We start from the raw sequence: 26134 nt of genomic DNA on the forward strand, positions 1-26134 counted from the left end.
TAGAATAATATGTGTAGGTATACTTGTAGCTAAAACTTTCAATTCCCATTTACTAGATATGTGACTTTTGGCAGGTTATATAACTTCTTGAATTTCAATTTCCATATCTATAAAATATAGAAACAACCCTCCGTTAAGGGTCATTTTCTAGCACTGCAAAGAGAATCTGCAGACGGAATTCACTTTCCTTGGAGCTCATGGTCTCGACCTACCTCCAGCTCCGTGCTTAGAGGACAGAGGACAGAATGCCTTGAATGCAATCACATTTCTGGTACAGGTTACCAAGTGTCAGTTCCCCAGTCTAAGTCTCAATTTGCTCATCTGGAAATGAGGATAGTAATAGAATCCATCTCGTCAAGCTATTGGGAAGATTTACTGAAATAGTCTCTTTCAAACACTTATTGCATAGTCCATTGTTCATCACATTTTAGATATTATAGATAGATATAATACTGTAGATATTAGAGAGATATAATACTGTAGATGTCAATTTCTTCCTTGAAATCCTCCCTTCTTTAGGTCTTATGATAGGACACTTTTCCAAAATCAGGAAAGGTGTACAACAAGGCTGTATATTGTCACCCTGATTATTCAACTTACATGCAAAGTACATCGTGCAAAATGTCGGGCTGGATGAAACTCAAGATGGAATCACGATTGCCAGGAGAAATATCAACAACCTCTGATGTGCAGATGACATCACTCTAATGGCAGAAAGCGAAGAAGAACTAAAGAGCCTCTTGATGAGGGTGAAAGAGGAGAGTGAAAAAGCTTACTTAAAGCTCAACATTCAAAAAACGAAGATCACGGCATCCAGTCCCATCACTTCATGGCAAATAGATGGGGAAAAAGTAGAAGAAGTGACAGATTTTATTTTTGGGGGATCCAAAATCACTACAGTGACTGCAGCCATGAAATTAAAAGATGCTTGGTCCTTGAAATGAAAGCTATGACAAACCTAGACAGAATATTAAAAAACAGAGAAATTACTTTGCTGACAAGGGTCTGGATAGTCAAAGCTATAGTTTTTCCAATAGGCATGTACAGATGTGAGAGGCAAACCACAAAGAGGGCTGAGCACTGAAGAACTGATGCCTTCAAATAGTGGTGCTGGAGAAGACTCTTGAGAGTCCTTTGAACAGCAAGGAGATCAAACCAGTCCATCCTAAATGAAATCAACCCCGATCATTCATTAGAAGGACTGATGTTCAAGCTCCAATACTTTGCTCACCTGATGCGAAGAGTCAATTCCCTGGAAAAGACCCTGATGCTGGGAAAGATTGAGGACAAGAAGAAAAGGGGGCAACAGGGGATGAGATGGTTGGATGGCATCACTGACTCAATGAACGTGTTTGAGCAAACTCCGGGAGAGAGTGAAGGACAGGGAAGTCTGGCGTGAGGACGTCCATGGGGTCGCAAAGAGTCAAGCATGACTTAATGACTGAAAAACAGTAAAACCCATTTTTCTAATGTTATTTCTTCTTTCATGCCTTCACCACCTCTTCTTTATCATGTCTCACCCCCTGAAATGTAGGATTTTCAATAGTTTTATCTTTAACCCTCTACCAATATTGTTCCAGTGACTTTGTAAACAAAATACTGAATCATTTGGTGAAGAAATGAATCCAAATTCCATAAAAAGGAATATTTTATCTAGAGAAACTTAAGAGTAGGCTTTCTTAAGTACAGTCTACTAATTCTAAAAAAACTTGCCATGCTTCTGTTTTGGAACAATATCACCATCAGTGAGCCTAGCAAGAGAGTCCACACCTTCAAAATATAATCCAGCAAAGATAAGTTTTGACAAATTAGAAAAAAAGTTCATATTTTCTATTGAAGCCTTTAAAAATGATGGACAAAAGCTAAAAATGAGTTAGTGAAGAAATATTTATTATAAAAATACTAGATGCCAGGCGCCACACTAAGAGCTCTCATTTTTACACAATTTCATCTGCACTTACTTGCTTTATGGCACTGTATGTAGCAGGCTCTCCCTATATGGCTGATATTGAAGGAGTAAACCAATATAAAGTCTGAAAAAGTAAAAGTGAAAGTCTCACAGTCATGTCCGACTCTGGGCAATCCCATGAACTACAGCCTGACTGGCTCCTTTGTCCATGGAATTCTCCAGGAAAGAGTACTGGAGTGGGTTGCCATTTCCTTTTCCAGGGGATCTTCCTGACCCAGGGATGGAAACCGGGTCTCCTGCATTGCAGGCAGATTCTTTACCAACTGAGTCACTAGGGGAGCCCTAGTGCAAGTATCGGAGAAGGCAATGGCACCCCACTCCAGTACTCTTGTCTGGAAAATCCCATGGATGGAGGAGCCTGGTGGTCTGCAGTCCATGGGGTCGCTAAGAGTCGGACATGACTGAAGTGACTTAGCGGCGGCAGCAGCAGCAGTGCAAGTATAGATGAGGATAATCCATTTGCTTGCAACAGTGGATTCTTATTTTCGGTATGCCTAACATGACCATGTTTTTTTCACTAAACCTCTGAGAGTGAATGAATCTTGATCTTCATTGAGAAAAGATTAACACTTCTACAAGCTGTAATTACCTTCTGGGTAATGATGGTATATTTATGGAGATTTTAGTTTGTGATTACCTCACCCTGTGGAGAGGAGGAAAAAAAAGAACAAATAGGGACCATTTTCTATAGCAAGCTTTCCTTTAAAAAGGAAATGAAAGTTGTAGTGACTAGATTTACCTTTACTTTGATTATAACATGAACGATTAATCTGAGATACTTTCCAGAGATACTTTTATGCTAGTCAGCATGACCTAGCCATTAAAAAAAGAAAAGTCATAATTGCCAAGAGGGATAAAGCTATAAAGTACTTAAGGTTATATTACCACTCAAGGAGTAGCTCTTAGGACAAAATAAACCAGTGGAAGATAAAACGCCTCTTCTAACTTAGTAAACCTTAGAGAAAAAGGATCAGCTATTGTTGAATGACAGACAGGAGACACAGGCTGATGCAGCAACTGGTATCAACTCTGTCCCTGGGCTCTACTCATCTGGGTTTTCTCAAGCAGGAGAAACTTCATAGCCCAAAACACAGCCCCAAACCTCAGCATTTGCCTAGAAAAAAGGACCCCTATGTCTTAAAACTAGAAAATGCAGTTTTCTCTATTTAACCTCGAGCCAATTCTGCAGTAGAGCTTGCAAGTCTAGCTAACACGTGTACTGTATTTTTTTTTCTTTTAATTTATGCTTGCTTTTCTACTTTGACAACTTCATTCTTCATATGCTTAACTTCTAGAAAAGTAGTGCCCATCAGACAGAATTATACTGAATAAATGAGATAACAACCCACTACATGATGATACTGAGACACTAGGAAACACAGTTTCTAAGGATTGAGAAGCTTTGTGACGAGATGTTAGAAAAGTTCAGGAGGCAGAACCTACTTTTGTTCTCAGATTTTAGTTTGGTTTGATAGCTTGCTTACTTTTTCCACTGGGAGAAAAGTAAACCATACTCGGATCCAATATACCAAGTTATTAAATTCTTTCAGAAACTTTCTTTATATGTTCGCTGTAATAGTTCAATTAAAATGTACCTTTTTGGGGCTAAACTTTATAAAGAATCCCTATTAAAGGCAAGCCTTGAATACAAGTTAAATACAAACTAACTATAAATTTAATTTAAGATTTTAAACCTATTTCTAACTTAAAGAAAGGTTAAAGCAATCTACTTTTAATTAAATATATCTATGGCAACTTAATTCCAAATCTTAAGGTTCTGCAACCCAATTTCTCATGATAAGAATATTACTAAAACTCATCTGCATTGAATGACAATCTTCCATTCCTCTCGGCTCTCTGAATCCATTATCTCTCTCATGGGAATGAATGCTTTGCTATGACTGATGATGAATAAGATATATAGGACAAATGATGCACTTTTTCATTTAAAAGACTAAAAAGGAAATTCACTTTAGTCTCCTTTCTGCCTAGTTTCATTAAAATCTAAATACAGCTATTCTAAGGGATTTTTTTCCTAGCTCAGTTCAGTTTGACAAAAAAGTGCTCATGTATCATTTAAATCAATTACAGATTCTCTATAAATATACCTCAGAAGTTTCATTTTGACACTTTTTGGTTTAAAAATAAACCACAAAATGTCACCAAATAAGCAATCAGAAAATACTTTTCAAAAAAGTACTGTGAAAAAGTATATTGGTTATAATTATCACTAAATTATATTCTAAGAGTTGTTTCAACTTTAGATAGTATTTAAGAAAATATCTCTATATAATTCCTTTATTTTGTAAAATATCTTTATATTTTATAAATATATCTTTATTTTCTACCTAAAAAAGCATACAGGAATGGCCACAATACTTAGAAGAACATCAGATCTACAGTTTAATTACTACATGAGCTTAGGCAATCACAGTCAGTTAAGAGAAGACCATCCATTTCCCTTGCTAGATGAGAATTACTGCCCTTCTTTAATAATTTCCATGACTTAACACAGCATCTGGCACATAGAAAGTGTTCAATAAGTACTGCTACCTAAGCAGGAGGGCTGAAAGAGAAGTTCTTGAATTTAAACTGCAGATTTTCACGTGCTCTGCCAACATGAAGGCCTCTAACAGATATTGGAAGCAAACCTACTTTCTAAAAAAAATCACCATATGCCAATGCACCAACAGTATATTTAGTGAATTCGTACATTATTAGGGAAATAATACAGCTTTAACAGAGTAAACACCTTACTTTAAGACTATATTCTATTACTCAGGGGGGAATAAAAGAAAAACTTTTACTTTACTAGAGTTTAGATGTATTGGTAATCACACACATTGTTTTATGATATTTCAGCAACCTCTGATAAATTGCAACAAAGTTAATTTCTTGCTTTAAATAAAGTTCCATCATCTTGTCCCTAAACATCCAGACCCTTCTGTAAATCTGAAACTCTTCCACTTTTTAATATTAGGTACTAGCCTTGCTTAGAATTAATACGATCAAAAATATATCCAAGGAAAAGGACTGGAGGGACAAAATGAAGAAGAGGGAAAGAAGGAGGGAGGGAAAAAATGAAGGGGAGGGAGCAAGGAAAGAACAAACAGTGTACCAAAAATGTTTTCTTCTTCTTCAAATAAAAATGTATATAATACACTGATGTGCAATTTAAGGAAGTTTGGCGTCACTCAGAAGAAAACAGAATGAAAAAAAAATGCCTCTAGTGCTTTGGGTATCTCTAAATCATGTGAAGAGAAACCTGATAGCTGTTCTGGTTATTCCTCGTTTCTCTGCTAGCTCCACCTTAAAATCCTTCTGAGTTTCTCAGACCTGCTCTTTGAGACCCTGGAGGTTGACTTCAGTAGACAGCAATCCAGGACTCCTCTGCCCTTCAGCTTTAGGCTGGTACTGGCCAACGGCAGATGCTGATATATGAGAAATCATGAGATATTAGCATCCACGTCTATCCCTGCCTTTTTCTAGCCACAGAATCTGAACCTGGGCACCTCTTTGAAAGCTTCAGCTCTACCTATGCTACAGCAACCATTCCCTCCTCTCCCATACCTACACACAAAGGTAGAAGCAAGAGCTTATAATCCTGATTGTTCCCTTAACTCTCATCAGCCTTCTATAAAGAGGCCTTCATAAAACTATCTTCAGTGAGACCCCTGGGTGTGCATCTGTATCCTGTTGCTCCCTGACTAATACAAAGGTAAAAGTCTTGTAACTCTCAAGAAAAACTCTTCAACAGAATCAAGTCTGCAAATCACTACCACCTAATGATGACACTCATATTAACTGGAGCTAAGCACACTGAGCAATCAACTGAAAATAAAGAAAGCAACTTAGACCTGGGGTTAAAAACAAACAAGCAAACAAATTCCTACGAAGTACTCAGAATTGTCAATCTGCACATGGTTCATTCACCTTCGGTCCTGATGGAGCTCTCTTCTCACTTACTTTCCATTTAATGGGATGAACATTTTCGTCCCATAAAGCAATACATCAGCCTGGCCTGTTTCATCAATTGGCAAGTATATCATAAACATTTATCACTATAAAGATATAATTCACTTACATTTTAATGACCAATTTTTTATTTAAAATGGTTACTCAAATAAGGACAGTCTTTTTAGAAAATCTTCCAAAATTGTCATTATTATTTTTACAAAAACATTGTAAGCACCAAGTATTTAGTGATGCTTCTATAGGTTAATTTAAAAAGTTAAAAGCTAATGAATGGTTCTTCAGTTCAGTCAGTTCAGTCGCTCAGTCGTGTCTGACTCTTTGCGACCCCATGAATCGCAGCACGCCAGGCCTCCCTGTCCATCACCAACTCCCGGAGTTCACTCAAACTCACGTCTATTGAGTCCGTGATGCCATCCAGCCATCTCATCCTCTGTCGTCCCCTTTTCCTCCTGCCCCCAATCCCTCCCAGCATCAGAGTCTTTTCCAATGAGTCAACTCTTCACATGAGGTGGCCAAAGTACTGGAGTTTCAGCTTTAGCATCATTCCTTCCAAAGAACACCCAGGACTGATCTCCTTTAGAATGGACTGGTTGGATCTCCTTGCAGTCCATAGGACTCTCAAGAGTCTTCTCCAACACCACAGTTCAAAAGCGTCAATTCTTCGGCACTCAGCTTTCTTCACAGTCCACCATAATAAATGTTGTTCATTGCAGAGCCAACTAGAAAACTAGGACTGTTCACAGTTCAATAACATGACCCTGGACCATTAGTCCAAACAGGCTGCCATAACAAAATATCACCAACTGGATGGTTTAAACAACAGACATCTATTTCTCACAGTTTTGGAGGCTTGGAAGTCCAGGATCAAGGTGCCAGAAGATCTGATTCCTGGTGAAGACCCTCTTCCTGGCTTACAGACTGTCATTGTGTCCTCATGTGATAGCATGATCTCTCTTCCTCTTTTTTAGGGATATTAATCCCATCACAGGGTTTTCATGACCTCTTCTAAGCCTAATTACTTCCTGAAGACCTCATCTCTAGATACACGGGGTGGAGGGGTGGGTAGCACTTCAACATATCCATTGGAGGTGGGGGTAGGACATAAACATTCAGTCTTTACCAGCCACCTAAAGGAAACGCTTTCCAGTATCATGTGTAAACTGAGCCCTACTTTTTTCTTCTACAGAAAACCTTTATTCATGTCCAAAACTCTAAGGTCCCATTTTGCCATTTTCCTTCCAGAAAACTCCTCCCAGGAAATTTCTTCATGGGACTTCTCTTTCCACTCTCTTCTTAGTTGCTCTCTATGGCCGTTCCACATTTTGCACTTTACTCTCTCCTGAGATTGACCAACTGATGGGCATGCCACATATTCCTCTTGCTTGGCTGGCATCCATACATGACCTCCTTAGGAAGAATGCTTTGGATGCATTCAAAAAGAATGAATTACCATGCTCCTGCATTCTTAAATATCTGAAAATATCTGTCTAGACATCTGACTGATAAATTGGACAGGGAGTAGGAATCAAATTTCCTTCACCCAATAAATCTGAAATAATCATTTCATTGTTCTCTACCCTCCCCTGTAAACTGATGAGCCTGCCTGATTCTTTACAGGAAGAATGTGTTCTTGTTTCCTTTCAAAAGATTCTCTTAAAAAAAAGATGGGGTTGCTGCTTTGGGTGCACCATATCTACTACATGCAAGGAAAAGACAGGATGGTTGTGACTACCCCCAACAAGAAAGAGTGGGAAAGCTGAAAAGCAAGGATAAATGATACAATAGCAACCACTAGCTTATAAATGATAAAAGTCTCCAAAATAGCGAAGGTGATATATCATCCACATTAAACTCTACCCCAAGAAACTGTAATACAAAAGGTGTGTTATTCACCCTGAAATTTTATTTTACGAACACCCCCCACAAACTACTCGACTTTAAGTGACACATATACCACACACTGGAGGGGAAAATATCATGATGAAGAAGGAACTGTTCTTCAACAGAGGGAACATCAAAAAGGCTGTTTAAATTAAAACATAACTAATTTGTTACACGGAGAAGGCAATGGAACCCCACTCCAGTACTCTTGCCTGGAAAATCCCATGGATGGAGGAGCCTGGTAGGCTCCAGTCCATGGGGTCACTAAGAGTCGGACACGACTGAGTGTCTTCACTTTCACTTTTCACTTTCATGCATTGGAGGAGGAAATGGCAACCCACTCCAGTGTTCTTGCCTGGAGAATCCCAGGGACGGTGGAGCCTGATGGGCTGCCGTCTATGGGGTCGCACAGAGTCGGACACGACTGAAGCGACTTAGCAGAAGTAGCAGCAGCAATTTGTTACAATGCAGGTCAAGAATATAAAAATATCTCTCACTGCTGAGTTTTTGAGAATTCTGAGTAATTTAAATTTTATACTACATACTTCTCTATCATAAAAAGCCACAAAAATTCACAAAGTTGTTAAAATTACCTCCAAAAAAAATTACTCAAAATACTTTAACAGATGCAGGGCCACTGAGCTAAACCATTACAGTGATGCTTTAGAATATCTAAATCACAACATGAAGGGTATTTTCTTCACTTGTGTAACTCAGTAGGCCTAACAGAAGGGAGATACTATTCCAGCATTGGGGACCCAGAATGGAAATCACAATCCTTATTTCAAGAAGAGGGACTTAGTACAGGGAATTGGTTACATAGTTCAGTTCAGTTCTGTTCAGTCACTCAGTTGTTTCCGACTCTTTGCGACCCTGTGGACTGCCACACGCCAGGACTCCCTGTCCATCATGAACTCCCAGAGTTTACTCAAATTAAGGTCCACTGAGTCTGTGATGCCATCCAACCATCTCATCCTCTGTCGTCCAGTTCTCCTCCCATCTTCAATTTTTCCCAGCATCGGAGTATTTTCAAATGAGTCAGTTCTTCACATCAGGTGGCCAAAGTAGTGGAGTTTCAGCTTCAGCATCATCCTTCCAAAGACTATTCAGGATTGATTTCCTTTAGGATGGACTGGTTGGATCTCCTTGATGTCCAAAGGACTCACAAAAGTCTTCTTCAACACCATAGTTCAAAAGCATCAATTTTTCATTGCTCACCTTTCTTTATAGTCCAATTCTCACATTCATACATGACTACTGGAAAAACCATTTAAAAAAAAGCTATCTTTGACTAGATGGACCTTCTGTTGGCAAAGTAATGTCTCTCCTTTTTAATAAGCTGTCTAGGTTAGACATAACATTTCTTCCAAATCTTTTAATTTTCTGGCTGCAATCACCATCTGCAGTGATTTTAGAGCCAAAAAAATAAATAAATAAAGTCTGACACTGTTTCCACTGTTTCTCTATCTATTTCCTATGAAGTGATGGGACCAGATGCTATGATCTTAGTTTTCTGAATGTTGAGCTTTAACCCAACTTTTTCATTCTCTTCTTTCCCTTCTCTTCACTTTCTGCCATAAGTGTGGTGTCATCTGCATATCTGAGGTTATCAATATTTCTCCCAGCAATCTTGATTCCAGCTTTTGCTTCACTCAGCTTAGCATTTCTCATGATATGCTCTGCATATAAGTTATGTAAGCAGGTTGACAATATACAGCCTTGACATACTCCTTTCCGTATTTGGAACCAGTCTGTTGTTCCATGTCCAATTCTAAGTGTTGCTTCTTGACCTGCATATAGATTTCTCAGGAGGCAGGTCAGGTATTCTGGTATTCCCATCTCTTTCAGAATTTTCCACAGTTTATTGTGATCCAAACAGTCAAAGGCTTTGACATAGTCAATAAAGCAGAAGTAGATGTTTTTCTGGAACTTTCTTGCTTTTTCAGTGATCCAACGGGTGTTGGCAATTTGATCTCTGGTTCCTCTGCCTTTTCTAAATCCAGCTTGAACATCTGGAATTTCACGGTTCACATACTGTTGAAGTCTGGCTTGGAGAATTTTGAGCATTACTTTGCTAGTGTGTGAGGTAAGTGCAATTGTGCGGTAGTTTGAGCATTATTTGGCATTGCTTTTTTTGGGACTGGAGTGAAAACTGAACTTTTCCAGTCCTGTGACCACTGCTGAGTTTTCCAAATTTGCTGGCATATTGAGTACAGCACTTTCACAGCATCATCTTTCAGGATTTGAAATAGCTCAACTGGAATTCCATCACCTCCACTAGCTTTGTTCGTAGTGATGCTTCCTAAGGCCCACTTGACTTCACATTCCAGGATGTCTGGCTCTAGCTGAGTGATCACACTATCATGGTTATCTGGGTCATGAAGATCTTTTTTGCATAGTTCTTCTGTGTATTCTTGTCACCTCTTCTTAATATCTTCTGCTTCTATTAGGTCCTTACCATTTCTGTCCTTTATTGTACCCATCTTTGTGTGAAATTTTCCCTTGATATCTCTAATTTTCTTGAAGAAATCTCTAGTCTTTCCCATTCTATTGTTTTCCTCTATTTCCTTGCACTGATCACTGAGGAAGGCTGTCTTATCTCTCCTTGTTATTCTTTGGAACTCCGCATTCAAATGGGTATATCTTTCCTTTTCTCCTATAACCTATGGTTACACAGGTCATAGTGAAAAAAGAATTCAAGTGGAGGACAATTATGTAATTATTGTCCTCCACTTGATTAGCAATAATAGGAATCTGGTAATTTCCCTAAGGAAGAGGAAGAATTTACTGGAATCCAGAAGCCAGGGCCATCTAGCATAAGCTGGAAACAAGGCAAGCTTTCCCAGCATGAACTGAGCTCATTGAAAGATAAGCAACAAGAACAAAAACACACCTGCCCCAGGAGACAAGGTCAGCCACACTTTAGACAGAGGGTGTGTGAGGGAAGAAGGGAAAGTTCCCTGGCTTCTCCCTCAACCTGCCCTCATGTTTCGCCTCCGACTAAACCAATTCAACAGAAGCAGAGTTCATGGGAGTTGGGGAAATGTGATGCAGAGTAGAAAAGGGCAGGTGCAAGGATCTTCGGGCAAACAAACAAATGACTAGCGCAGCCAAATAGCTGAACTGGTAAGAATATTGGCTTACCAAAGCAACCCAGATCACTGAAAGCACATAAAAATGTGTACATAAATGGCTCAGTGATAAAGAATCTGCCTACAATGCAAAAGCTGCAAGAGACACAGGTTTAAGCCTTGGGTAGTTCAAGCCTTGGTAGCAATCCACTACAGTATTCTTGCCTGGAGAATCCCATGGACAGAGGAGCCTTGTGCGCTATGGTCCATAGAGGTGCAAAGAGTCAGACAAGACCGAAGCAACTTAGCACACACATGTGCAAATGTTCATAAAAGTGTTATTCACAATAACAGCTTTTATTCACAACAGTTAAAAAGTAGAAACAACCCAAATGTCCATCTGTTCAGGAATGGATAAACAAGATGCGGTATATTTACACAGAGAATGTTATCCAGCCATAAAATGGAATGAAGAACTGACTGCTACATTCTACAAAATGAATGATCCTTGAAAACAGTGTAATAAAAAGTGAAAGAAGCCAGAAACACAAGGCACCATGCTGTATGATTCCATTTATAATGAAATGCCCAGAATAGGCAAATCCATAGATTTAGGGAAAATAGATGAGTGGTTACCAAAAACAGAGGGAGAGAAGAATTGGGACTAAATGCTAACACCTATGAGGTTTCTGTTGGGAGTGATGGAAATGTTCTGAAATTAGCAGCAGTGGTTGCACAACACAGTGACTGTGACGATACTATAAACTACAATTTGAAGTGTACAATTTGAAATGGTAAATGTTATGTGAATTAGATGTCAGCTTTTAAAATGTTAAAATAAGAAAGAAAACAAGTAACTAAGAAGTGAGAGTATAATAATAAGCCTTCAAGATTTAGGTCAAAAGTCATTAGTCTCCATGGTTGCTCGGCAGTGGCTCTGCACCACAGTATCACTACTGAAGGTCACTGATACTTGCTGAGAAAATGTGCTATGATTTTCAGGTTCCTAATCTCTAAATAATACATTTGAGGTCCTTCTGCTACTGATTTAGAAGCAAAACTAAGACAGCTAAGTCATTTTTTCAGGAACCCATCATAAGAGGTGGGTCTCTGACAGTCAAAATTAAAATGAATACTTCCACAGTTTCACATGAGGAATTGCACAGCTCCAAAGAAGCAAAAATTTCCTTTCTTTTTTTTCAATCTCTATTCAAGCTTAAAAATCCTTCCAATTTTTTTTAATAACACAATGACAGGGATTGACAATGTAAAGAGTACAACCCAGTATGAGGGAATGAGGGAAAGGATGTGAGGAGAGAGCTACAGATTTCCAAGTCTGGCAATAAAATGGACAAAGCCTCAAGGCTAATCAGTGAATTCCAGCAGACCTGCTTGGGACCACTGTCTGGATAAGCAAAACAAACAGTGCCATAAACCTTTTACAGATTTACTACATTTCCGTTAACTCCCCTACAATACAAAATGATATTCAGTTGTGTTATCTGTGGCATAAGAAAGAAAATCACAACAAATTAAATTGCAGTTGCTTTAAACGTCTATCTTAAGTGACAGCTGCTTCTTAGTGTAATACAATTTGAACTTAAAATGAATAGTTTAGGTGTGATCAAGATACAGAGAATGTTGAAATATGTTATAATCATTCACACTTGGGGCTAGATTTAACTATTTTAAAATAGAACTTCTCTAAGAAAACCTCTAACTTGATAAAAGAATAAGATGAATAATGTTCCTTCTTTGTATAAGTAAATGGTGAGCTTAATAAAGTCACTTTAATGGACAAAATTATGAAAATGTCAAAAGAAAAGTGCTGAAAAACAACCATAAACAGAATAATTTTATAGACATTAAGAATGAGTGAAAAACCAAAACTGAAACGTAACAAAAAGTACTGTATTATCCAAACAGCATATATTTTTAACACGATAGTTACAAAAAAGCAACATGAGGCTAGAAAATTATTATTTATGTCACATAGTTCAAAATCTACCTTCTAGCATTAACAGCATCCCCCAAAATTCCAGAAAGTAAAGATGCTTCCCTTTAAAAATAATCCCATTAAGCATTATCACAAAACTCTTTAATCCTGCACAACAACCAGGGCCAGAAGTTGGTTCATATATTGAAAATATTGGTTAAATCAGAGAATGATTATATATACTGTAAAAAATTACACATACATAGCACAAATCATACATATTAAAATGTTTTAAAAGACAAATATAAATATTCACTCCCCTTCTGATATAAATTATAGCTATTTCTTTAAGTTTAGGTCCTTTGATTAGGATTTTGTATCATATGAACCTATACTTACAATGCAATGCTTATAATTTTTAATTTCCTTTGGATTAAAACAGAATGAAAGCTAAAAGGTACATGCAATATAATTGGCATATGAAATCATCAGATTTATATCATTTTTTGCAATTCACTGTGCATGCTTAATTCACAGTAACTTTCTAACTTGTCCTTACTGAGATTTTTCCCAGTACTTGATAATTTTCTTTACTGTCACACTCACAGTTCATCACTTTACATAATATTATATTACAGAATTCTAATGAAAAGAATAGGCATTCACAGGATTTGAGGCAGATGGGAAACTGGCTCATTATAAGCACACAAAGCAACTGGCAAGAGCAGAAGTACACACATGAAGTAGATCCTTAGTCTACTCCCCATGCACGCTCAGCATCCTATGGGAAACAGGCAGTATCACTTACAGTGAGCGTGTCAAGCAGAAATAAAGTCTAAGAAGTAGATAATGATTAAGTAAATCTCCACTGTACATCTATTCCATTGAAAATGTACAATTCATCAGTGAACACAGATAAAAGCGATGGGAGACTCAATATCAGACTAGCGAGCTAGAGAACATTCTGACAACTTTCTACAAAAATGCCTATTAGCTAATTAGTTATTTAAGTTCACATACATCAAAGAGTTTATTTTTCAGCATTGGTGCTGATTTAGTTAACAGTTCTAAAGCCTTCTACCTCTGCCTTGTAACTTGCCACTCAGTCACCAAAATAAACAGTATTGAGTTCCCCAGACTACTTTGGAAATTCACTTTCTAGAAACTTGTTGTGTGAGTGCTCAGTCATTCTGTCATGTTCAACTCTTTGCAACCCTGTGGACTGTAGCCCAACAGGCTCCTCTGTCCATGGGATTTTCCAGGCAAGACTACTGGAGTGGGTTGCCATTTCCTTCTCCAGGGGATCTTCCAGACCCAGGGCTTGAACCCACATCTCTTGTGTCTCCTGCATTGGCAGGCAGATTCTTTACCACTGTACCACCTGGGAAGCCTTCTAGAAACATCACCATTTCCAATAAGCCAAACTGAAGGAAGCTAACTAACAAAAATGCATTCAGAGAGGACCCATGGGGAGTGGAAAATGTCTACACTGCAAAAGACTCTTTGAAGTTCCATCTGAATCCTAAGGTCAGTAGACATTTCAAAGAAAACGTCTTAACAATCTCTGTTGGAGCATTACCCTACCTGGCACCCTCTGCTCCTACAGGAAAGACTCTAAGATATCAAAAACTCTGGCAGATTAACACTTTATATTTTGAAAATGTGTTATTTGCCAGGGGGGTCATTTATGTTATTATTCCTTATTTTTTATAAGTCTCCACAAAATCAAATTCTGCTTCCAGGATCACTGATATAAGGCTTAGCCAAATTATTTGGTTAATGAAATGGAAGTGAGACCACATTAGCCACTTTTGAACTGAAGCTTTTAGAGCCATGACAGGTTCCCTCCACTGCTCTTTTTCTCTGTCACCAGATTGGCACATCTCACACAGGGGCTGCTCCATCACCCTGGATGCTGGAAAGAATGTGACACTTGGGACAGAGCCATAGCTGACAATTGCAGCCAACATGAGCAAGAAATAGACTGTGTTACTGTAGGCAATTAAAATGGTGGCGTTTTTTTGTAACAAGCCATACCACAGAGAAAGTGAACACAACCACCACAGATTTAGCTGAAGAAAGAGAATACAAAGGAGGTTGACATCAGAACTCTACCTTCCAACCAGAAAGGACTTCTAAACCAAAAAAAATAATAATCACTATTTTTCAGATCAACGTTTTTCAAACTATTAATATCTATGATGATAGGCCAGTTACCTTTCCTTTTTCAAATTTCCAATCTATTCCAGACCAATATATAAAGTATTAAAAATGAATTATTAGAAAATTGAAAGAAGACTTTCAAAATTTAAGCCCCAGTATTTGTATTATCATTATTAGATTCAACAGAAATAAAATTCATCTGTCAAACTGCTATTAGGTTTCTAAATGTGTACTCCCAATTTCTGAGAATATATTACTGTAAACCAATTACAGGACACAGAACCACACTGCTCCACAGAGCACACTTTGAGGAGCACTGTTTCAGAGCATGTGAAATTAAGAAATATAAATGCTTTTGTGATGATATAAACTTCTTGGTACTTGTATAAGTGGAAATTAAATTGTAGACAAATTTTGCCCAGAAAATAAGTAAAAATTTTCTTTATTATCTTTCCCACTCTGCAAAAATATCTGTGGTTCTTTTTTTCTATAGGCATAAAAATCAGGTATTTTTTTTTCTTTCCCTTTTCTTTTTCAGTCTATCAATGATAGACATTTAGGTTATTTGAAAAGTGCCTAGCTCCAAGACTTAGTAATTTTAAATGAAATGTTTTCAGTTATAGCGAATAGGAACCCAATTATTTTATATTGACATATGTAGTTTACTGCCTTTCTCTCTACTTATTATTATCTAGCTACTGGAAAGCAGCTAGTTTTCTTCAATTATTTAGCAACCTGCAATAAACATGATTTAGTTCTAAAATCCCAAGTATATTTTAAATCACATTTAATTTTCTAAAGAATGAATCTTTCCTTTATTAAAGATAATTCAAAGTTTCAGAAACTCATCTCAAGCCATTAAAGTAGCTTCTGTCTGGCTCAGAAATACTTTTTGGGTGGTAAGATTCCAATCTTGATGAATGTCATTATATATACACTGTCCTGGGTGGCTGCAGCAGCTGCTAGCTGCTTAAAAAGCTAGTTAAAAGAAAAAAAAAAAAAAAAGACTAAAAGGAAAAGAAATGATTGTTTCATTTTCTCTCAAATGAAGAAAAATATGTGTAATATATTTAAAGTGAAGGTGCTTTCCAAGTCTTAAAAATGTGGATGGCAAAAGCCAGAGCTACTTCAGTTTGGGCAACACTGAGACTATATCAATTGATTTTTGCAAGACCTTTTAAAATTAATAGCATTTTTTAAATAAGAAAAAGAAAGAACTTTTCAAATTAGAGTAATTTTTCCATTAAGATTTCTGTAGCACTAAATGATGTATAAAATGTCTTCACATTTGCAATCTAGTTAGTATCTACAGCAACCCAGTTAGAGAAATAAGAGGAATATCATCACCTTTATCCCTACTAAGCCAGATGAAGAGCCAAGTTTCGAGAGCTCTACTTGGGTTCAAACTCAAAATGCCATTCTTTTTTTTTTTTCCTCTACACACCAACTCCTGGTAATTCTTTCTTAAAGACCATTTATATTTTACAACAGTAAACATTTGTACCTAAAATATTTTCAGGTCAGTTGGCAAAAAAATATGCTAGAAAAACATAAATTTACCAGCAGTTCTATGAGTACAGAAAAGGACAGTGCAATTTCTACAATGATTAGAAGACGAGAGAGACATCACAATATGCTAACATAATTTGACTACTGGTATAATTTCTTATAATACAGAATTAAAGTCGACAGTCTTTAATTTTCATTTCATCTGAAAAATTATCAGTAGTAGATGGTTAATGATTTTAAAAATTGATTCAAGATTTCCTTTTACTATTTTCCTGTTACTGTAAATATAAGTAACAGTCAATTTATGCCTTCACAGAAATGAGGTTTTTATATTGGTTTTTGAAGGTATGTTTTACATTATCTTTGGAAGTATAGGTAAGAGGTAGGTACAAAAGCAGTGTTTTAAATTATATATGTATACACTTTCATGATAAAAACATAAGTAAAATTATGTTACTTTTTACATCACTGCTGCTGCTGAAAAAAATAGGTTTATTTTAGGTGATATTTTAAGTATATACATAAAAGTTAAGCTTACTGTTACATTAGATGACAAAGTAAGGAAACAAATTCTTAAAAATGATCATGTTATAGTTCAAAGTTATTTCCACAGAATCTTTTGTTTACTGCTGTTTCAATTTAGCTGATAAATATGAAGTTATATGAATACAGTTAAATGCTTTTAAAAACATTTTAATGTCATTACCTAAACACCTAGAATAATTTTAATTAATCTTCATTTGCATTTCCTAATTTTAAAAAATCAACTGTAATGTTTTTAGCTAGTTAACACAAATTGTATTTCCACTTCAGTTTAGTACGTTTATACATTGGAAGACTTACTATAAAATCAAACACATTTTTGATGCTGAGAAAAACCTTAACAAAGAAAAATAACTTTCTTCTTACTCAACTCTTTGACACATGAAAAAATAGATTTTTACGTAAATAAGGGAAAAATAAAATAGAGAATTCCTTAATTGTGTTTTTTAAAAAGACATGTTTAGTTCAGTAATGTATATTTTCAGCTATGCTGTCAGTATCATCAAAATTCTGTATTATACAAAAGTCATATTAAATTTATACTCAGGTGTAACATTCTCTCCCAAAGACATACTATTTTTAAATGCATTATTAATCTAGAATTTTGGCCCTACTGTCAACTTGAAAGTTGCTTTTATTTATTTTTAAGCCAAAGCTCTTCAGTGAGAAAAGTTCAAGATCCCACATATAAGGAGATCCTGAGAGGCTGCACAGATTCTTTACTGTCTGAGCCACCAGGGAAGCACCTCAGGATCTCCTTATATTTGAGATCTTGAACCCAGGGTTTGATTCCTGGGTCAGGAAGGTCCCCTGGAGAAGATGCTAGATATTGGAGCTACCCACTCCATAATCCTTGCCTGGAGAATTCCATGGACAGAGGTTATAGTCCATGGGAATGCAAAGAGTTGGGCATGACTGAGCAATTAAAACTTTTACTTTCTGAGACCATATGCATGACCAAAAAAAAAAAACCTTCATCTAGATAAGTAGATATATTAGACATTTAAATTTTCCCAACATACTGCTTGTTAATTATTTTAACAGTTAACTATATTCTATCATACTTCCTATCTTCTATCACAGTTTCATTTATATTAGACATTCCTATCTCTCAGGTAAAAATAAAGGTCCACAGATTAAATCTGATATTCTTCCTACCCTTAGAAACTAAATAAATACTGCCTGATTGAAAATAATTGACAAAGTATTGTTTCAAGTACAAGGAGAGATTTTAAATTATGTGACATGTCTTCACAAAGAATAGAATTTTCAAAAATCAAATTAGATTTTTAAAAGTTAATCTACTTTACACTAAAATAGGAACTAGATAATTTTTAGTGTTCTCTTTACAAAAGACTATATAAATTATTATACTTTTAATATTTAAGCATTCAAACTCCTTAAAAATTTTAAATACAATTTCCAAACATACACATGGCTCAACTGGATTTACAATGCACAACTATATAGCTACCAAATATAGTTTCATATAGTTTCCCATATTTCTGTATCTCTAAAATCTGTTTAGTGGATTCAATCATAAATATGTTACCAAATGCAAGTACCAAGTTTTAACTGAGAGTCTTATAGTACTTTTTTTCTTGGTATATGTACATAAATGTACATAAAATCTAACAAACATTCTCAAGCAATACCTCTCAATAAATGGCAGTAAAAAAAAACTAATAAAATATAATGTCCAAAAGCACCTTGATTAGAGGTTGATGCAAAACAAATCTATTAACAAAAAGCTAGTGGTCAACACAGTCACTCAGAGAAGATGGGGAAATAGTCATGTTTATATACAAGAAAAAATTATAACAATGTTAACAATTTAAGTGAAAAGACTTATAGCTTCAAAATATATTTCATAATAATCACCTGGCCATGTTAATCTGAATCAGCAGATCACATGATCTTTCTTAAAACATTCCCTAAAGTTTTCACTAACTTCTCTAGAAACACAGGAAGCTTATGTCATCTAATTTTGGGAACGACATAAAGAATAACTTACAGTCCTTTGACCTGTTCTTTTCAATAATAGAGCCACTAAACAAAGGTGGCTACTGAGTGCTTAAAATGAACTCAGTGTAACTGAGAAAATAAATTTAAAGTTTTATTTAATTTTAATTACTTTATTAAATGTAAAATTTAAAACTACCACTCAGTTGAGTTGCTAGAACTTTTAACAATGTTTGGAAAAATTTGGGTATGCACTTTAAACTGCAAATTGCATTAAGTCTAAATATAGATCAAGTATTTCCAATGAAAAAATACCCACCAGATTTAGAAGAAGCAATACAAAAGAATGAAAATATCTCACTAACAAATTTTACATTGGTTACATGTTAAAATATATTTTGATATACAGGATTAAATTAAAAAAAACCTATCATTATTAAAATTCGCTCCATTTTTCTCCTTTATTTTTTTAATATTACCATGAAAAATTTTAAATTATATAAATGATGCTCATTATATTTCTATTGGGCAGTGCTGCCTTAGACTATATACATAAAATCAAAAAATTTTTTAAAGTTAGGTTACTTAAGGTATTATTTGCACACAGTAAAACTCACCCTTTTATACGTTTACTTCTATAAATTCTGGCAAATGTATACAATCACGAAACCAACACAATCACAACATAAAATGTTTCCATTACCCCAAAAAATGTCCCCTGTTTCTTATCAACTTGTCAACTCACGCCTCCTACCCCCAAACCCTGACAATTCAGTTTTCTGTCCCTATAGTTTTAATCTTTCCACAACAGGATAGCATATAGACCTCTGAGTCCAGGAAAATCAAAGTTTAAAGACCATACTATACCATGGTGCTAGAGGATTATTATTATTTGATATTTCCTTTCCTTGTATTATGAACATTTTGCCAAGGCTTAGTTTTCCAGTTATTCCTTTTTCAAAACTGAGTTTCTTTCCCTGTCACTATTACAGTAATTTATTTATACTTATAGAATAAAACTGAGAAGATTATATATTAGTTATGTACTTACAAGGCTTCTACTAAACTGTAAGCTAGAAGCCTGACTTGTAGAACTACTACACTTAATTGTCTAGTGAAATTAACAGTGCAGATAATAAGGCTGAGAAGATATGTCCCACTGTTATTAAAAAAAGAAAGGAAAGGGAAAAAACAAAGAATTGACTGATGAAGAAGTTAACCCTCTAATTTAGATGTTTACATTTACTGAGGTCTCAAAAAAAGATTAGAGGATGCAAGAACTATGATGCCAAATAACCAGGAGCAAATGGTAGTAGAGACTGAACCTAAACCAAATTTTTACCTAAATTGGTATTGGTTTTGTCAGAGCTTGCTAACAAGGTTGAATAAATTGGGAGTACTCTGCCTAACACAATTTTTCTCACAAACTCTGTTATTTCTGGTACATGATTATATAGAATATAAAGTTTTAAAAAATACATGTATCACATCAAATCAGAAATACTTTTAGCACATAAAGGCAAAGACTCAAGAAACTCAACGGGCTCTATCTGAAAAGTAGAATATTTGTAATCGATAATATTCATAAAAGTTAAATATATAACATCTATGTTTTAAGTAAATAAATGAAATGCTACAACTGACTTTAATGGTTCTAAAATACTTACTGAAGTCTCCAGTAAGAAAAACTCCTTCAGCTCCTGGGGCCCATTCTTTGCAGTATAAACCACCATCAGCGCATCTGTGGACGCCAAATGATTCATAACCTCTGGAAAACCTATCAATACCACCTTCATTCTCTCCAATGTCGGTCAAAGTCTGGTTAAACCGCTTATACCTTTGAAAAAGTGCAAAAGAAAGGAAATTGTAAAATCAAATAATCTTCCAGAAAAGCTGCTGTAATTAAATATCTGTTTTACTCTCATTCAGGGAAAAAAAAAAAAAAAGATATCATTAAAGAGGAATGATGTGAATAATTTCATTTATTGCTAGAAGTTACCTGGTAAGATATCATTCTTACATCAAACACACTGAACTAATCCAACAAACTTTTTTTTGTAATTTCAAGCATTATGGTATAAAAGAAAACATGATAGTTACGTTATTCCATGAATATTTTAAAATCAGCATTATAGCAACTTCTATGTCAAGACAGTATAATGAAGGAGCATTCCTACATCTATAACTTCTAAAACACTGAAAGAAAATACAGTTAAAAACCAGCAATAAAAATAAAATTACCCTACAGCAGGTCTTGCATACTTTTCCTGTTAAAGGGCAGATAGGAAATATTTTAGTCTTTGCTAGCCATCTGGTTTCTGTCACAATTACTCAACTGTGTCTCTGAAGCATGAAATTGGCCACAGACAATATGTAAATGAATGGGTGTGGCTGTGTTCCAATAACACTTTATTTACAAAAACAGGTGGCAGGGCCAAATTTGGCCTATGGGTTATAGTTTGCCTAGTCTTGCCCTACAGCAACTAACCATGGAAAGAACATTCATCACCTCAAACTATGAAAGCCAGCGGCCATGAGAAGAAACTAAAGATTCCTTTCCAAGCAGGATCAAGAATAATACATGGCTGCTCTTGACCCTCTCCCAGACCTCCAGCGCCCACAGTTAGGACTGGTACACCAAAAATATATTATTACTTGCACTTATTACCCCAAGTCTGGGGAGAAGCAAAGTAGAACAAAACTGGCAAAACTAGAGAAGTGAAGCATGTGGCAGGTATTCTCTGTCAGAAGTGAAAGTTCCAGAACTGTGCAATGAATTGACCAATGCCCATAAACTTCCCTGTGCTTCCCCACACCCTGAGGGGTAATCAATAAAAGTCCCAGAAAGATAGTCATGAATCCAAATAGAGGTATAAAAGAAATACACAAAATATCAGAAGCTAACTAATGAAAAACACCTCAACTGAGGTGAACAGAAAATTAATCTTTACACAAATGTTTCACCCTGTTGTTGCTTAGTTGCTAAGTCAGGTCTGACTCTTTTGCGCCCCATAGACTGTTGGCACCCACTCCAGTACTCTTGCCTGGCAAATCCCATGGACAGAGGAGCCTAGTAGGCTGCAGTCCATGGGGTCGCTAAAAGTCGGACACGACTGAACAACTTCCCTTTCAACTTTTCACTTTCATGCATTGGAGAAGGAAATGGCAACCCACTCCAGTGTTCTTGCCTGGAGAATCCCAGGGACGGAGGAGCCTGGTGGGTTGCTGTCTATGGGGTCACACAGAGTCAGACACGACTGAAGTGACTTAGCAGCAGCAGCAGACTGTAGCTCGGAGAAGGCAATGGCACCCCACTCCAGTACTCTTGCCTGGCAAATCCCATGGACGGAGGAACCTGGTGGGCTGCAGTCCATGGGGTCACGAAGAGTCGGACACGACTGAGCAACTTCAGTGAAAGTGAACTTCACTTTTCCTTTCATGCATTGGAGAAGGAAATGGCAATCCACTCCATTGTTCTTGCCTGGAGAATCCCAGGGACAGGGGAGCCTGGGGTCACACAGAGTCGAACACGACTGAAATGACTTAGCAGCAGACTGTAGCTTGCCAGGCTCCTCTGTCCAAGGAATTTCCCAGGTAAGAATACAGGTGTTGGTTGCCATTTCCTTCTCCAGGGGATCTTCCCAACCAAGGGATTGAATCTGCATCTCCTGCAGGCGGATTCTTTACCACTGAGCCACCAGGGAAGCCCATTTCACACTGTACTTCAACATAAATAAAAATTAATTCAATCATAATAAAAGCTGAGAGATTATATTAATATGATAGAATAATAGGATGAGAAGTAAAAGGAAACGTCAGACCCAAGGAAATAAAAAGAGTAACAAAATATATCATTAGAAAAATAATAAATTAGAATTGGCAAGGAACTAAGTGTACATGCAACAACAACAACAACAACAACAAATTAGGTAAATGAACAATTGGAACTTGATATGATTAGAAAAAAAGACAAAGAGGACTTCCCTGGTGGTATAGAGGATCGGAATCTGCCTGCCCATGCAGGGAACATGAGTTTGATCCCTAGTCACATTTCAAGAAAGAAATGTGAAAGAGAAAGAAAGCAATGGCTTACCTATTCAGATATTGGAATCTAAGTTTAAAAATTGGACCTCTAAAATAAAAATAACTTCAAAAGGTCAAAGTTATAAATATTAAATTAAAAATAAACAAAATCAGGAGTTCACAGTAAAAGAAATACAAATGGCCATAAAACACATTGAAAAGACACTCAAATTCAATCCTAGATTTCAAAGTTCCATTTTCCACTTAAAGACCAGTAAGATGTGATAGTCTGTGCAGACAGAGTACAGGTGCAGGAAAAAGACATTTCCAAATACTCTTTAACAAAATATAAATTAGATAACTATTTGGCATTAGCTAGCTATGAAAATTTCTAAATCACAGTCTTCAACCAAGTAATTCCATTTCTAGAAATTTACCCCTTGAATATATCACACAAGGAAGTAAAAACATCTACATGTACAGTGTAATGTACAGGTAATCATTATGGCATTATTTAAAATACCAAACCATAGAAAACACCTACCTGTTCAACAAGAGAGGCTGGTCAAATTAACTGTGGAACACACAAACAACAAATTACATGAGATTCATTATGAAGAATGAGGTAGAATGAAATGTACTGATATGAAAAGATGTCCCAAGATAGATGGCTTAGGGAAAGAAGTTGCAAAGCAGTTTTCCACAAAACATCTCTTTGTATAAAGAAATATTCATACAGCTACAGATGGCAATGTAGATGGTATTTTCACAGGGCCCCTTTCCCTGCACCAGGGGTTGGATTCCAGTGGGCTGGGGCGAGCAGGGGGCTTAAGTTCCTAGCCCCACCACGCTCTCACATTTACTTCAAAGACAGGAAGAGGTACAGCACAGAATCTGATCAGTGGAGTGCAAAGCCTATGGGTATGGTAGGTGTGAGTGGAGTATTTCAAATATGACCCCCTTTTGTATTGTCTATATATACCCAACACATACAATACACATGCCCGCCTGTGAGTGCACATCCCCATGGTTTTATGAAAATGCAAATTATATTTACTCTATTACTTGAAACAAATTAACTTTTAATGAAATGATGTAACTCCAGTATCACTGGCAGTCTTTACTCCAGAGGACGCAAACTGAATTACTGACAGGAGCCAGGCAGGTAGCATAAATATGAAGAACTGCTCTCGCATAAGAAACACAAAGAACAGCATGATGATAAAAGAGTAACCAATGAGGCTAGCTTCAGAGTATGGAAAACAAGTAGAAAGGAGCTCAGTTGAGATGGGGAGGACAAAACCCAGGGAAAATGGACAGCATCTGTTTAAAAGCTCTAGCCTATTGTTACGAAAGATTTGCCACATCAAGTAATTATTCAAGAATGAAAAATATTCCAGATTTTTCTATGAATCCTCCCTAATTTAACATCAGCAACTATTTCAAAATACTTTAAATACTGATCTAGGCAAAAGAAAAGGCAGCAGAAGAAAACCTCAGTCTATAGCTCTAATAAGAGATTTGTATGCAAACTCTCTCATACTCTAAATTCTATGAGAAAATGATTTTTACCTCTTAAAGATACCATTCGGCTATAACTCTCAATGCGTGGAAACTCTAATCCATATGAGATGCATAAATAACAACATTTAATGATCAAATGGTATAAAACAATCAACAAAATAAATCTGGATAGAAGTAACAAAACTAGAAGAGAAAAAATAAGTAAATCTGGACTTAGGGTAAAAAAAAAATACATACACATATATTATCATAAAACAAGAAAAATTACTGATTCTTTTTTTAAAAAGCTATCAACTTTTGGAGGGCAAATAAATGTGGCAATAATTTTATTGTCAATGTGGTTATAATATCTTTAAAACACAATTTTAGATTTATTTAAAGTTTAAAAAATAATCCTTCTTAAGACATTTCAAAAGATATATACAAATGTGCCATTTACTGAAAATTGAACAGAAATAGGATTATAGCATGATATTACTTTAACTAAATATCTTGACGTCCTCAAGGTCAGCCCTAAAGCTTCTGATACAGAAATACACATTCCACTTTGAAATCACTGTGGCTCAAAAAAGAAAACGCCTGAGGATATAGCAAGCTCATCATGCCTGTGCCCTCTCCTACTACAGTCGTCTCTCTTAATATTTTGCTATGAATTTATAGGATATTTAAAAACTGGGTCAAATTCTTGGTAACCAAGAACATAAAATGAGTTAGTATTGTAACTAGCATTTTGTACAGATATAAAAATATTATAAGATTTAATATCTTCATTGATGTTTTTAATCCTCTTTGCAGAAAGAAAGAAATAGACGCACAGATAAATATGAAAGTTGCTCAAGGTCAAGAAGGTAATAAGCAACAGAGATGAGGTATTATTTATCACAAAAGGTATTTTTAAAAAATCAGGAGACGTAATCTCAAATTAAAAGTCACATTTCCTCTTAAAGAAAGCCCCATAACTTTAATTCATAAAGTTATTAATCTTATAATTAAGAGGATCTGATAAGGCTCTAGAAATAAACAGTGTAGGTTCAAATTCTAACTCTGTTACATAGTATATGTAACCTTGAACAAATTACTTAACCTCCCTTTTCCTGAATTTCTTCCCCTGTTAAGTAGGGGAAATCTGATAGTTTATAAGGAATCAAAGAAATGACACCAGGAGTCATCCCCACAGTAACCAGCATATGCTCAATAATTTTCAACTGTAGCTTTTCACCACCTCAGTGAGAAGCACTGCTGTATTATACTTTTTAATTTATAATATCTTAAATTACACCACTTATTTAGATTTAAATATGCATGCTAATTATTAGTAAACATTAAGGACTGTTTCTCCTTAAATTTCCAAAGCATTTAAGAATATTTATATTTTCCTGCTATGAAAAGTTATAAATATAGGCATACTAACACATAACACACACTAGGTACTCCAGATTAATCTGAATGTATAGATTATAAAAAGTTTGGAAGAAAACTAAGTAAATTGGATAGCCTAGGGGAAAAAAAGTTACTTTAGGAAGTAGTTAATGCTTAGTTTGGAAAAAAAAAAAAAAAAGAAACCAGCTAAAAACCTTT

General features: G+C 35.9%; 1 protein-coding gene across 1 annotated transcript in view; it reads right to left on the reverse strand.

Annotated features, from left to right (window-relative positions):
• The window catches only part of GBE1 (1,4-alpha-glucan branching enzyme 1), a 321456-nt gene that overhangs the window by 234379 nt on the left and 60943 nt on the right, over window positions 1–26134 (reverse strand). The window contains exon 2 of the mRNA XM_027551221.1: window positions 20677–20846. Within this exon, the coding sequence (XP_027407022.1) occupies window positions 20677–20846 (170 nt within the window). The remainder of the gene's footprint in view (window positions 1–20676; window positions 20847–26134) is intronic.

This window comes from Bos indicus x Bos taurus, chromosome 1 (assembly GCF_003369695.1).
Source record: "Bos indicus x Bos taurus breed Angus x Brahman F1 hybrid chromosome 1, Bos_hybrid_MaternalHap_v2.0, whole genome shotgun sequence".
Classification (NCBI taxonomy): Eukaryota; Metazoa; Chordata; class Mammalia; order Artiodactyla; family Bovidae; genus Bos; species Bos indicus x Bos taurus.